The sequence below is a fragment of the Suillus fuscotomentosus genome, assembly GCF_016647785.1.
Source record: "Suillus fuscotomentosus strain FC203 chromosome Unknown F5891scaffold_35, whole genome shotgun sequence".
NCBI classification, from domain to species: domain Eukaryota; kingdom Fungi; phylum Basidiomycota; class Agaricomycetes; order Boletales; family Suillaceae; genus Suillus; species Suillus fuscotomentosus.
Genome location: NW_024539547.1, coordinates 314,157 through 327,287, shown reverse-complemented (window position 1 = coordinate 327,287; position 13,131 = coordinate 314,157). Strand labels below are relative to the sequence as shown.

At 45.9% G+C, this 13,131-nt stretch overlaps 6 protein-coding genes across 6 annotated transcripts; 2 read left to right on the top strand and 4 right to left on the bottom strand.

The window, feature by feature from the left end:
* Positions 1-486: 486 nt before the first annotated feature.
* On the bottom strand, positions 487-1,402 carry F5891DRAFT_435193 (uncharacterized protein). Its single transcript, XM_041371819.1, has 3 exons — positions 1,074-1,402; positions 732-1,020; positions 487-675 (listed from the first exon to the last, which is right to left on the bottom strand). The coding sequence occupies exons 1-2, from the start codon at positions 1,212-1,214 to the stop codon at positions 769-771; spliced, it is 393 nt and encodes a 130-aa protein (XP_041224606.1). The 5' UTR covers positions 1,215-1,402; the 3' UTR covers positions 487-675; positions 732-768.
* Positions 1,403-2,439: 1,037 nt separating this feature from the next.
* Positions 2,440-4,251, bottom strand: F5891DRAFT_1190207 (uncharacterized protein; the record flags this gene model as incomplete). Its single annotated transcript, XM_041367258.1, has 5 exons — positions 2,440-3,105; positions 3,165-3,293; positions 3,354-3,596; positions 3,653-4,021; positions 4,075-4,251. The coding sequence occupies 5 exons, from the start codon at positions 4,249-4,251 to the stop codon at positions 2,440-2,442; spliced, it is 1,584 nt and encodes a 527-aa protein (XP_041224605.1).
* A 595-nt stretch (positions 4,252-4,846) lies between these two features.
* Positions 4,847-8,549, bottom strand: F5891DRAFT_1190206 (uncharacterized protein; the record flags this gene model as incomplete). The annotated part of the gene is made up of 13 exons (XM_041367257.1): positions 4,847-5,296; positions 5,352-5,681; positions 5,736-5,933; positions 5,987-6,166; positions 6,222-6,318; positions 6,373-6,533; positions 6,583-6,784; positions 6,835-7,031; positions 7,094-7,273; positions 7,350-7,568; positions 7,629-8,011; positions 8,071-8,259; positions 8,348-8,549. 13 exons carry the CDS (start codon positions 8,547-8,549, stop codon positions 4,847-4,849), a joined length of 2,988 nt encoding a protein of 995 aa, XP_041224604.1.
* A 788-nt stretch (positions 8,550-9,337) lies between these two features.
* Positions 9,338-10,047, top strand: F5891DRAFT_435157 (uncharacterized protein). The gene has a single exon (XM_041371818.1). The coding sequence runs from the start codon at positions 9,432-9,434 to the stop codon at positions 9,909-9,911; it is 480 nt and encodes a 159-aa protein (XP_041224603.1). The 5' UTR covers positions 9,338-9,431; the 3' UTR covers positions 9,912-10,047.
* Positions 10,048-10,535: 488 nt separating this feature from the next.
* On the bottom strand, positions 10,536-11,397 carry F5891DRAFT_954608 (kinase-like domain-containing protein; the record flags this gene model as incomplete). The annotated part of the gene is made up of 4 exons (XM_041375267.1): positions 10,536-10,730; positions 10,784-11,002; positions 11,053-11,121; positions 11,173-11,397. 4 exons carry the CDS (start codon positions 11,395-11,397, stop codon positions 10,536-10,538), a joined length of 708 nt encoding a protein of 235 aa, XP_041224602.1.
* A 739-nt stretch (positions 11,398-12,136) lies between these two features.
* F5891DRAFT_1173935 (uncharacterized protein) lies at positions 12,137-13,108 on the top strand (the record flags this gene model as incomplete). Its single annotated transcript, XM_041365641.1, has 6 exons — positions 12,137-12,256; positions 12,328-12,403; positions 12,479-12,563; positions 12,617-12,688; positions 12,738-12,818; positions 12,873-13,108. Coding segments are annotated over exons 1-6 (579 nt in total), but the record flags the coding sequence as incomplete, so codon positions are not given.
* Positions 13,109-13,131: the final 23 nt, after the last annotated feature.

The window sequence follows — 13,131 nt, the reverse complement described above, 5'->3', positions numbered from 1 at the left end:
TTCATGGCGCATATAGCATCTAGCCAGGTCATGCATGAGTTTACAGAAGAAAGACAAGTTCCTGATCGATGTATGCAGGTTTTCAAACCACCAAAAACTCATAAGTTGTGCAACTCGGATTCAAATACCAGACGCGACAAAAGCTGATGGTCAGTCTCAACGGTTCATCGCCGCCACATCGAGACCAATGTCCTCAATTCGGAAAGTAAGTCGAAAAATAAGAGTCTTGCACACACGATAATTTGAGCACTGATCACTGAAGAACCGATTTGATTCATTCAACTTGAATGCAAGTGGTAGGTTGTCAAAAATGCTAAAGTTGTTTGTTACGATAATGCCTTATATAGCCTTGTAATTCAAGACATGATAAGGGAAAATGTGAACGCTCGACAACCTCGACGTGATTACCCTGCTATCCCTTCCAGGTTATGACGGTGTAATGTCACAACGTAGTCATGACTTGTAATGTTCATATATATCTGATGACCAAGGCTAGTGCTTCTTTCCATCATAAAGTCATGAATAGCTTTTTATTGAAAATTTAAATTATGACAAGTGAGCATGGCTAACATAGTGGACCCAAATTCAGCACGATCCCCTGTTGGCCGTCATGTTGCTGTGTTGTACCCTTGTCACGAGTGCCTGAAGGTACTCTAATTTCATAGATGTATATACCTATATACCAAGCAGTCAAATTTATCTGCGTATAAATGGTGATATATGGCAGAAACATAATTATTTCATTCTGTAGTTATCACGGGTACAATATCACGGACTCATGAATTCACTGATGGAAGTGAGATTATTCACATCCGTGCCATATATCTCGTTGAACTGCTGAACAAGGGCGTCCTTGAAATCACAGTGAGCTTGTTCTCTCTCTTTGTCTTCCCTATCCCAGCAAAACTGGTCGCACATCCGGTAAAACTCCGATGAAGCTGACGCAGACGAATCGTAGTCGAACGCGGGATATGTTGCAAAAAAATCATCTAGAGGCGTCTGTGTGTGTGTTTGGGACGGCTGATGTATGTGTTAGCCTGTCTGTGAGATTGAAGGTGGCTATATTGACCTACACCATTGGGGATTTTGAACCCTTCGTCATGCGCAAACCTGCACTTGGAGCCGAATCGACAAGTAGCTGTCTGTGAATAGCTGTAGCACACCTTAGAGGACGATGGCATCTTGTAGTAACAAGTACTACACGTCGTACTCATCCAGAATATAGTCAGGTGGGGGGTCTTTATATTACGGAGTCCTTGAATGCCTCATGTTGTTTCCCCGATCACAGGAAAGTAGTCTTCGCGCCTGACCAGTAGATCAAATTGGGACTCCATCGTGACCATGTGGACCCACAAACACTTCATGTGCCAAGCCAGCTTCTAGACGTACGTGTGAGAGACAATGTCGGAAATACATATTTTGGGTTGCCATTCCTTAAAATAGATTGAAAGGCTTCAATTTGCCGGCAGCATTACGATTGACTTGCAAGAACACCCGAAATTGCCATAAGCCGGTTGGCAGTGACCCATTTGGTCTTGTGTCTGCCTTCCAAGGCAGTGCTAAAATTTTAAGTGACATGCCTTGCAAGGCATCGAAAGACAGTTTCAAGCGCTAAAGTGTCTTCCAATAATTTATTTTTATTTCAAGAGAATTTCGACATGCAGCGCTAGTTTCAATTCGACTGGTAAAATTCAAACTATAGAAATCACATTGAAACTCTCAGAATTGAATTGCGGGTGGTTCAAAATACAGAATGGTTTTTACTAATAGACTAGTTGTTTATGGTATGGTAGACATAGCAGGAGAGCGGATAGGAAGATATAATGATGATGGAGTGCACCAGCGCCAGAAATGATTGAGGGCAGCTGGGAGTAATGGCAACAGCAACGAGAGGGTGTAGATCTGAATCGGGAGTGTCAGAGGCAGAATATTAATTCAAACGAAAAAATACCTGTTTTGTTATTGCTGTTGTTGCTGGAGCTGGAGCTGAATCAGATTCCTAATACCGCTCACAGACTGGTGGTGATGGCAATGAGAGCGGGTGGACAATGGTGAGGTCAGAGGCGACGGGATAAATTTAAAAAAAAATTAACAGTACCTTTAAGACAGTAGACTGCGCTGCTGCTTAGACTGTTGTTTGTTGGTGGATGGTCCAGTCTAGAGGCACATTGATGATTCAGAGCTGCAGCGACGTTGACGTCGAGCGAAATCATAGTGATTATAATGATTGTCGATGGACTTAGAGAAATTGTGGTAGTTGGATTTCAAGAGACGAGGTAAACTTGGCATGACTGGAAATGTAGCTGCTTATTCAGCTGTTTGGTTGTATGTACTTCTAACCTAATTTAGTAGTGATTCTGACTGACGTTGTATCATAGTAAAGAAGATATTTGAGCGTGCAGAAAAAGATTGAGATAAACAGCGTGTGATCAGAATGAATCATTTCTTGCGGCCAGACCTACGGACCTCAGCACCTGTTTCGTCCTGGACCGCCTTGGCTTTAGTACGCCTTGGCTTTGGTTTGGGCTTTGGAGGGATAGCACCAACCGCAATAGCCTCGTCTGCCAACGCAAGATCTTGCATTGCCGAAGAAATGGAGTGAGTTTGTGCCCCAATGATAGGAGTAGGCGAGTGCAAGATGACGGGAGCTGTCGCAGAGACAGGTGGCAGTGTGTCAGGGGTGGTGACAGGAGTAGATGCTGGTAGTGCGACCGAGGCAGATGGGCATGCGACCAAGGCAGATGGCGGGTGCGCAGCAGAGGCAGATGGTGGGTACGCAGCAGAGGAAGATTGCGCAATATCCTGAGGTGCAATGATGGCAGTATCAAATGGAAAAGCAGGCCCTTCACCTCCCTCTTCCATAGCGCGCTCGAGTTCCTCTTCCCAGCTGTTGTAGGAGGTGCCGGTATCTGCCACATCCAGAGCGGCGTGTGAGGATGAGGTTTCAGGAAAGAGGGCGTTGTTGAAAAAGTTTGTGATGTCTCGCGCCCAGGCACCTCCAGTCATTAGACGTTGGCGATAATAGTTGTGATATTGTTGGTACAGTATGTTGCTTTTTTCGCCTTTCGCATACAGATCCTTGTCACCTGAAAGAACAAATATTGCCTATCAGTGGAATATTAATCAGCGCACACTCAGAGATACGACATTAAATGAATACTTACAACAACAGCAGCAGCAGCAATCATACCTGGAGTCGTATTCCGTAATTGCCAAAGTTTGCCCTTGGTCTTCGGGGCTGGAGCGTAGGTGGCGGAGAGGGAGGATTTCCCGAAAAGTGCTACCTTTAAGACCTAAGTGTAATTGTAGAAGCGATCAGGACTTCGTTAATGTACATAGAATAACACACGCACCCGAACAAGCTTAGCCGTTTCGAGGAACTCGTCTTTGTTGGGACGCTCTGGATGAAGAAAGAGTACCGGCGCAAACTTTGTGTATTCGCCGTGGGGATTTACAAGCAAAGTTCGGCACTCTGGCTGGGTATCGCGAGGGTAGCCTCGGACAAAAAATTCAGATTTCAATCTGAAAATAGCACCTGCGCAAGACTTGACATCTGAAACCATCTCTGAGCGAATGCCGCTGACACCCTTTGCAAACTGTCAGAATTGAAATTAGTTGCAAGTTAATTGAAGTAAGCTGAGACATTCCCTACATGCGGTGCAAAGTTCTTGTAGCCCATCAACTCATGATCAATTTCTGGGATGAACTTGAATAACTCAGCCTTTACGCCGTCCTCTATTGACTGTGGCGACAGCCAACGCTCGCTACCAAAGAGTTCAATGTTAGGAGGCACACGCAGAGGAAAAATCCTGGCGTTAATCCATAGACAGTGCGTCATAGAATATTTACGCCCGTGAGCCCGTATAGTGTCTTCTTTGGCAGAGAGTGCAAGATCCTTGGCAGTCAAGTTTTTCCCCCGTCGTCCTTTGGCTGTAGTAGCTTCGAGAAGGGTGTTTCGTTTCAATAGTTCTCGACATTTGCCACGCATATTCAGCAGCAGATTCTGTGCCATTTCAAGCGCCTGTATGTATGTGAGTAGCGGGAAATGACACCGGTCACAACCACAAGACACACCTGTCGGACTTCCTGAATAGTTGCACCATCTCTAGCAGGCGCAATAGCAGCGCGTATCTCCACGAGATCTTCATCCGAGTCAGTGGAGTCAGAATCGGTCGAGTCCTCATTGGCGTGTGAATTGCTTTCGAAGTCTGAATCATCTTCAGCAAATTGGTTTCGCTGTGGTTGAGGCATGGTTCAAAGGGCGATGAGGTGCAACTTGGCCTGAGACTATCAATTTTTCCATAAGATGTTTATATACAGTATAATATACAAACACGTACTGAGGCTCGTGGTCCATTGAATGTAATGTAAACGCACACCCTATTACTTACCTCCATGAGTCTAGACCAGACACGTCTTATCGCTGGCAGGAGGAAGCACGACGTAATCGATACTTAGGTGAGGGTGTTGAAGATTTGATGGGTGCCTGGCGGATTCAGAGATTATTACTACATCACGACTGCAGTTGTAGATACGGGATCACACACCTTGACACTGCATCAAATGAGCAACAAATAGGAAGAGTTGTACGTCATTGTTCGTGTGACTTTGGAGGCAAGGATAGCGGATACGAACAAGCGGTGACCCGGGGATCCCTGGGCAGTGGAATTCCGGGAAAACAAGAATCTGGGCGCTGGAGAAGGATGAGCGCCGTTTTGTGCGGTGTAAGGTGTATTAATGAAAGAGGGAGTTTGACAAGGATTGGGGATGGCATGAGGGAGTTTGACCTTGTGAGTTAGATGAGGATTGGGGGTGGGGGCGCAGGAAAGTGTGGGCCTCCATTACCCTAGAAGGACCTCAAAAGTTTCGCACGGAGGAACATGTCCGTGTCAACGAGATCGACAAGAAAGAAATCACGATCATGATCATGATCTGGCACAAGTAAGGCGCCGCGAACGATAGACTGCAGAGAAATAAATTCCGAGGAGGCTAGAGGTCGTGCGCGAAGGCGAGTCAGCCCCAGATCACGATCCACACCACCTCTGGAACCAGTGGGAGCATCCATGGGTAGGACTAATGCGAGTTCGAAAGTGTGATTGCTGACCGTGAACTTGAACATGAACAATAGCCGAACAAAGATGCACTTGTCGATCCCATCCTTGTCTAGAGTGCGGATCAAGGCACAATCACGACGTTCGCACCCATGGAAGTTCGGATTACATCGGAGGTAGTCAGTAGTCAGTTTCCAGTCGACAATAGACTCATAGTTTACTTTGAGGTAGCGATGTTCTTGGAGCTATGATAAACCATAATTAGCAGATATTCAGAACGATGCGGGTGAATGAACGAACCTTGTCGTTAGCTGTAGGCCACAACCACGTAACACCATCGGCCAAAGGAATATCGTTTGATGCAACGAAAGTGTTGAGAAACTTGGTGAATTTCTTTCGGAAATCCTGGAAGGCACGGTTAGATGTGTTGCCTTCCTCCACTGCAGCGAGAGTGACAGGAACTTGAGGAGCGCCAATATGAAGATGGCCTGCGAATGGTTGATCGTCTAGTGTATCCTCGTCTTCAAGTTGTCCCTGTGACATTGTGCGTTTGTGCCGATCTTCATCGAGGTAGGAAATACGACTGCGGATTAGTTCGGAGACCAGACTGATGTGATCAAGCTTGAGGACCTGTGTGTTGGTGTTGGTGTTGCGGGCAGTTTTAATTAAGGGACAATTGCGCACCTGATTGGCAACATCCTTGCGGTTTGTTTGGCGTAAATATGCTCGCTTCAATGGTCCATGTTGTTTCTCGTTCGGTCGAGTACTGAAGTTGCGGACCGCTCCTTTCGCGCGAATGTCGGGGAAAGCATGTGTCAGAGCATGCACCTTAGGGAAATTCCAGTTCTTCGTCAAATCTTCGCCCTGGATGTCGATATATGCCTGAAAATATGTTAGATACAACTAAAAGTCAAAGGAAAATGGTATATACATACATGTAAGCATGTCCCGAATACTCGAAGCTCTGCTTCGCCAGCAGTGAGTGTTGCTTCAGTATGCACATCGAGCGCTATGTACATAGTCAGTCGCAGGTAGCTACCTATACACTGCATTAGGGCATAGCCAACAGGATCTTCACTGCGCTTCAACACATTTTGTGCTGAGTACAGCATTTGCTAGAGTCCAGAGAATGTTAGTAGGTATATTGATATACAATGTCGAATAATGTACCTTCGCAATATCTCTGAGTTTGTTGCCATCGCTAAATGATATTGTCATGACGGACTTGAAATGATTCAAGTCACGCCATCTTGGAAACGCTTCGAACCTGCAGAGTCTTGTAAGCGATATTAATGTAGAAGGTAATATGAAATATACTTACTGTTTATCGATTTTCGCCTCGGCCTCACGACCAAGTGCCTTTGCACGGACTTTGAGCTCCCCGAAAAGGTGGTTGCCCCAGTTACCAATGTCATTGACATGTAAGGGATCGAATGAGAGCGTCTCATGAGGATCGGAGTTGTTGACTTCCCAGAGCGCATTCTAATGGTAGTCAATTGAGTGAGCTTATGAACGAAATCAAAACACAAACCGCAATGGGGCGTAAACCATGCACCTTCAGGACTTCTGCCCCAGCAATGCGGTCCCTCAAATACAGCTCTAAAAAAGCTTTTGCGTCTTCGACAGTTCGAGTAGGATATGTTGCGTTGAGGTCAGAAAGTTTCGTCGAGGGAATACAACAGACAGGGCAGGGACAATTTGAATGTAGCCCGCGAATTAATGCCATCACGCATCTGTAAAATGTTAGTTAGCATGATGTAATACAAGCCTCAAGAATACACACTGTTCTTCATAATCTGCGGACAGAAGTAGGATTAGTGGGTATAGCCATCGCATGATGGCGTCAAAGCATCTGTGCGCAAAGCCTGTTTTGGAGTACAGGATGATGGATTCCAACAACTTGATGAACGCCTTATGCCAGACAACGCGTTTCATGTTCGTGTAATTGAGTTTTCCATCTTCATTGGAATCTGTAGGAACCTGTTGAATTAGAACTTGTTATGCGTACCTACTAATATTATGATTGATACTCGAACACTCACAATTGGCAGCCAGCCCACCACACGACCTCCTCCAATTCCGTCACTGTTTCTTATGTGAATGGGAAGATTTGCGCAACGAGCTATCACTGGGTATGCCTTCACGTGCCCAGATGAAGTGAGATGTGTTTTGTCGGCGTAGAGGATGAAGGCGAATGGAACACCGTTGTTCGGCAACGATGACTATGATAGATCGAGTACAGATATAACACATATATTAGCAGCATACTACAAAACATGAATACATAATAGTGCATACTTGAATTCGCCACCACCGATCTGCGGTCCAAGGCTCGTGAATAAACCGTTTAAAGTCAGTACCATCGTGCTTGTACAAACGTTGTGCGTCCCAAACGAAGTGCGGTGCCAACAGGGGATCTTGCAACAAGTCCATAGCCCAATCCCACAGCGGCCGTGTATGTACATCGAATTCGATTTCCTCCTTCTTGTAAGGGACGGAGATGACGTGCTTCTCGAACTGTACGAATTATACCTGAATACTCAGTAAGCAGAGTGAATGAAATTTAAAACATCTCACAGTCGTCATTTGAGTGGCTGCTCGATCCCAGGCCTTCGACACTTCAGTGTGAGATCTGAACGTAAACTTCGCTTGTCCCTCAGCAATCTGCCATATCAACTGCAGCATTTTGTCGGTTTGATCCTTATTGAGTGCCGCTTGGTGGGCAAGTTCTGCGAATTCGAAATCTGCGCGGCATGTAAAGGGTTGCCAAGGTGTGTTGTCGACGATGGGCGTGGAACTGGCCTCTGCCTCAACAGGGTGTCCAAAGGTGGAAAAGGTCTCAATGGCAGGGGCGCGTCCACTGTTTGGGTGATATTCGGTTTTGAATGTATCACAAGCGATAGGGACTGCAGTTGCTACCGCAGACCTGCTTGTCAACATGCTTGTGTCTGAGCCCGATCCTAATAATAAAACATTATATGTAAGTTAGAAACAAAACGTGCAAGAGTGATACACATACGTAGACAGGAATCCCCCCCAATGCTCATAACACCATCCTCCACATCACCAAACGCGTTGTCGTCGGCACCTTCGACATTTTCTATGTCATAATTGGCATGCTGATCATCCACTGGCTGTGAAGGTCCAGTAGTGTCAGCCACAGCTACCTTGTGTCCATTTCGGAGGTGTCGTTTATCCTTTCGATGTTCTGATCAACATATGTCAATATAAAATCTGACGCATCGTAACGTTTGAAGTCCAACGAACTAAGTAAATGAATTGGAACGATGGCGTACCTTTCCTTTGGGCCTCAACTACCTGAGCTGCAATATCAGCAAACTCCTTGTCGCGCCGTTTCTTCTCCCGCTTGCGTGAACAGCTCCCCTCGTGTGACTTGATGCCACGAGCAGAAAATGATCTCTGACAGAGCTTACATCGGACCTGTGCAGAGGATTGAGTTGTTGACTGTACATAGGCCCGTCCTTGTGTAGATGACATCTAAAATACAGAATTAACAAGAGATTGATTGATGATTGATGATCGAAGGCGAATCAGTGATTGCAAGTGTGATGCGGCAGTCTAAGGGCAATATGATATTATGATATGTCACCAAGAACGTTGATGCGGCTGATTATTAATATAAACTGTATAGTCCTTCTAAGCCAATTCCAAGCCCCTTGGACCTTTGTCAGCCTGTTGAAACGCAGCACGGCATCTTGCGAGGCACCAAAAGAAGTCGGTGCCTTTGCCAGACACTCGAAATAGACTCGGTCCGACTTGAAACTCGGATGCAATGAGGTTGGAAGGCATCACAATTCAGTCCAAATATAGCAGCCTTCCAAGCCCCCTTTAGAAATTTCCGACAAAGTGTATCCTATCGAGAGATAGAACTGTATAACTTACGTGTCACCGTGTGCACGCAGCACAACACACGCACCCAAACTTCGACTGGATAACGGGATTGCATTTCAAATCACGACTCGTAGCAAGTCACTGTTCGGCGTTCGCAGCCGTCCGAGGTATCTTGTTGCGACTGTGCGACAGGAATTTTTCGTGCCATTACGGTACAGGATACAGAGAGCGGGTAACTGCTTATGAAACGTTCGGGATTCGGGCAAGCAAAGTACTGCATGCACAGGTAAGTAGCTTACAATCCATACGACCACCTTCAACACGTTCATCATTGTGATATTGTAAGGGATTTAGTGATTTGATAATTTTTAAAAAACTATCAAGTCCGACAGTGTAAAAGTTCGGGCACCGGGGCACGCCCACATTCCAGCCGGGGAGTGCCGCAACCCCTTCAATTGAACGTTCAACTTAACCTCGATATTATGACTGATAGCACGCCAAGAATACTGCAGGCCCGAGTATCGTGCCATGCGCGCCAACATCGACATCCAGAAGCTCAATACATACTTGAAATTACATGTGCCGGTTATCGCTCCTACCAAACAGTTCAAGGTACGGTCACAATTTATTGAGATTATTGAGAATGGTACTTTTTTGCCATCTCTCTATTGTATTAATATGCTAAGCCTGATCACCCAAAGCTGGCTCTCCGATCTCGCTATCTGCTCGCTGGCAGCATTGGATTCTCTCGACCCATTCCAATTAGGCCTCAAGAACTTTGGTCCTACGACTGATTACTTCCCCCGTCAAATCAAATCTTTTACACGCATATCGCTTGCTCAATCCCAGGCTATGGATATCGAGACAGGAAAAGCAACAGGAAATACTCCGTATTTTGAAGAAATGGTCGGTTGGTACCAGAGGCACCTCCCGGACGAGAGTAAAACTGGGCTGCGGATTGTCCATGGGGACTACAAGCTTGACAACATGATATTTCATCCAGGATAATTGGCATACTGGACTGGGAGTTATGTATTCTAGGTAGTCCGGTACATGCACCGATCACCGTCTTGATCTAATTCACTGCATAGCTTGCTGACCTCGCGAACCTTACCCAACCATAGGCAATCGACGCTCGTCATGTACCCAAGGATTCCCTGCTCACTGAATTCACAATCATCAGGCCGTTCAAGAATGCTACAAAAGATGTCCCTATATCCTTAGAAGACCTTGAGCACGAGTACTGCAGGCTGACCAACCAACCATATCCCATCAAAGAAATGGTCTTTGTCCGTAGTTGGATACTCTTCCGGGTACGTACTATACCCAGGTACAGGATAGTATATATTCACCTGGTTGTTTTTAAGCTTGCCATAATATCACAAGGTACTGCTGCCAGATATGCGCGACGGCAGGCGAGCTCGGAAAAAGCTTTTCTTCACTCACAATTATTTCCTTTGGTTGGTCGGTTGGCAAAGTCGATCTTGGAAGACATTGGACTCACTAATGATATGAAACCAAAACTATAGCATTGTTCGTCAAGTCCGTGTTATATAACCTATGCAATGAAGGATGTTCTGTATCTACATATGACAATTTCGCCATATAGCTTACTGCAAACTGGGATAAATTCTATCGTAAGAATTCTATCAATGAAGATACAGCTGGTCGCTCCCCGGGATTTCTCCAACAGCGCTCCAGCGCCGGCCATGTCTCCCTTGACACTCGACGGTAACTATTCCTGTTGGGTATTTTCCCTCTACAGATACAATGAATGAGCGCGCCAGTCTCCTTCTGATCGAAGTACGGCACATTGCCAGATAAAATCTAGTAACACACTCAGTATCTGCAATTTTGGTGACAATGATTTTCGAACGCACCTCTAGACCCGTCATACCTGCCGACCAGATGTCCGATTGCACGGTGGGTAGCAGTGCTGATGCCGAAGTGTTCGCGGGATTCATCAACTCTGGTGCCATGTAACGGAGTGTGCCAACCGCATTTGCAGTAGTCGTCGTGAAACCATGAGCATCAAGGACATAGGAAAGGCCGAAGTCCGTCAAAACTGCATTCCAAGAGTCGTCAATGAGAACATTTGTCTACAATGAGTATAAGTCAGTATTCCCGCAGATAAAAATTGTGTGCTGACAGGTTTGAGGTCTCCATGGATGACTTTGTTGCAGTGCAGATAGTCTAATCCAGATAAAAATTGGAGAAGCTGTCCAGACATCATTGAATATGCGCGACTATGAATGAAATAGATACATACAAGTTGCCGTCTCTCGTGGTTGTTATGGATATGCACCAGACGGTCTTTCAGTGTTCCGTTCCTATAAAACGTTGATACTAGACGGGGGATACCATTCCTCTGTGTATCTTGTTCATAGTACACACCGATGAATCGAGCCACGTTGGGATGATCCAGCGTGCTCCAAATTTTTGCCTCTCGCCAAATTTTCTGAAGGCAGACAAGTAAAAAGGATGACCTATTCATAAACGATCTACATACCCGTTTGGTTTTGTCCACAAGACGGTCGTCTGACAGAAGTGATGATCTCAAGATCTTCACAGCTACCTACATCGATGAGTGAATATATACGTCACTAGTGACTGAGTAGCACGTACGGTAGAACTATGACCTTGCCTGGTATAGGTTGCCGTCCAAACGTCTGCAAAGCTTCCACTGCCGATTGCGCGATCAGTGTCGTTCGTCACGACCATTCCCGTCAGATCACGTGGATCGATGTCTGCGAGATTCAAAGTCATTGGAGGATAGTATGGATGGCTACAAAAATGAGTATTGGTGGATGGATTTCAAGTTGGGATGGATAGCAGGCAGGAAGCAGAATCTAGATGATGAGTGTCATACTGCCTGAGCAGGTCCAACTTAAGTATGTTTCCCGGACGAGGTGTCTAGAGTCCTCATGCCCTGAGTGGGGAAAATGACCATAGTGACGAAGTTGTTGTACATGGTAGACAAGAAAAACAAATGCACATCAAAGCTCGCTTCAAGGATTGCCACATTGGGTTGATCCTGAGTTGGATATCGAGTTGCCAAGACGTTTACAATAAGGATTCAAGAGATGAGTCAAGATTCAGACAATTTTTGAGGTACTGTGGGGCCAGTTACTTGTGTTGATGGAGACATTGTACATTGTACAATGACTTGCTAGTTCGGAAGCGTGTGATTACGAGACAAGTCATGTGAAAACCACGAGCCACTTTGAGCACCTCTATGACATACATACTAACTCAATCCAAATATACGACCATTCGTGATGAGTGAGGACCATACGCCTGATCCTCCTGCAGAAGTCAACAAATGCAGCCAAGTAAATGTTGGCCAAAGCCAGGTACGTGGTTTCTTGTGATTTATTGCTGACAGCCCATAACCTGCCGACATAAACTGACGGGAATTGCATAGTTGAAGGATTAGCGCTTCACGTCAACCGTGACGTGTTGGTTACTATGCTTCGAGGGATCTTTCCGAAGGATCTGAGGTCCATTTCCTTCAAGTTCTCGCAGTGTACCTCACCGTTTCTCTCACACTAACTTAATCCAACTCTACGATTCAGACTACTCGTGATGAGTGAAGACCATACGCCCGACCCCCCTGCAGAAATCAACAGACGCAGCCAAGCAAATATTGGTCAAAGCCAGGTACGTGCTTTTTGTAATTCATCGCTGGCAGCCCTCATGTATTTGTTGTCCAGAGCGCCGAACCTCTTAGAGGAGTCTGTCAGTCCCTGCAGAAATTGAAAAATGGGTTAACAAAAAAACTTCCTGTGCGTAGAGCGAATGCAGATTGTCTTGAATGCGGCTGATTTTGTGCAGAAACCCTTCAAGCGAAAACGAAACCGCGCCATTGTGGTCCAGAACATTGAACTTCAAAGTGCTCCAGCACCCGCTGTACAGGTATTTTCGTCTGATGATTTGCTTTTTCTTCTTTAAATTTTAGCGATCGCACAGATTCAAGCCGCTCCTTCTGGCGCGGAGGAAGGTCCTGATCCCAAACTAGTTGATGCTGAACTTCAGGGTGCCCGTGAGGGTACAGAAAGCATGAGGCTACTCGGGGGACATGTGACTTCTGAGGCGTTCGCAGCCAGCAATACCTCGGCAGGTCTCACCACCATGGATGACTTCGAGACGACATATCTTCAACCCCTAAAGATTATCGACGCTGTCCTTGAGAAGATTACGGATGTATGGGTCATTCTCGTTCATGGGA

Coding starts and splice junctions, on each gene's coding strand:
- F5891DRAFT_435157 (XM_041371818.1), top strand. CDS start 9,432: ATGCGCGCCAACATCGACATCCAGAAGCTCAATACATACTTGAAATTA.
- F5891DRAFT_435193 (XM_041371819.1), bottom strand. CDS start 1,214: ATGAGTACGACGTGTAGTACTTGTTACTACAAGATGCCATCGTCCTCT. Junction 1,021..1,073: donor GGTTCAAAATCCCCAATGGT/GTAGGTCAATAT, acceptor CACATACATCAG/CCGTCCCAAACACACACACA.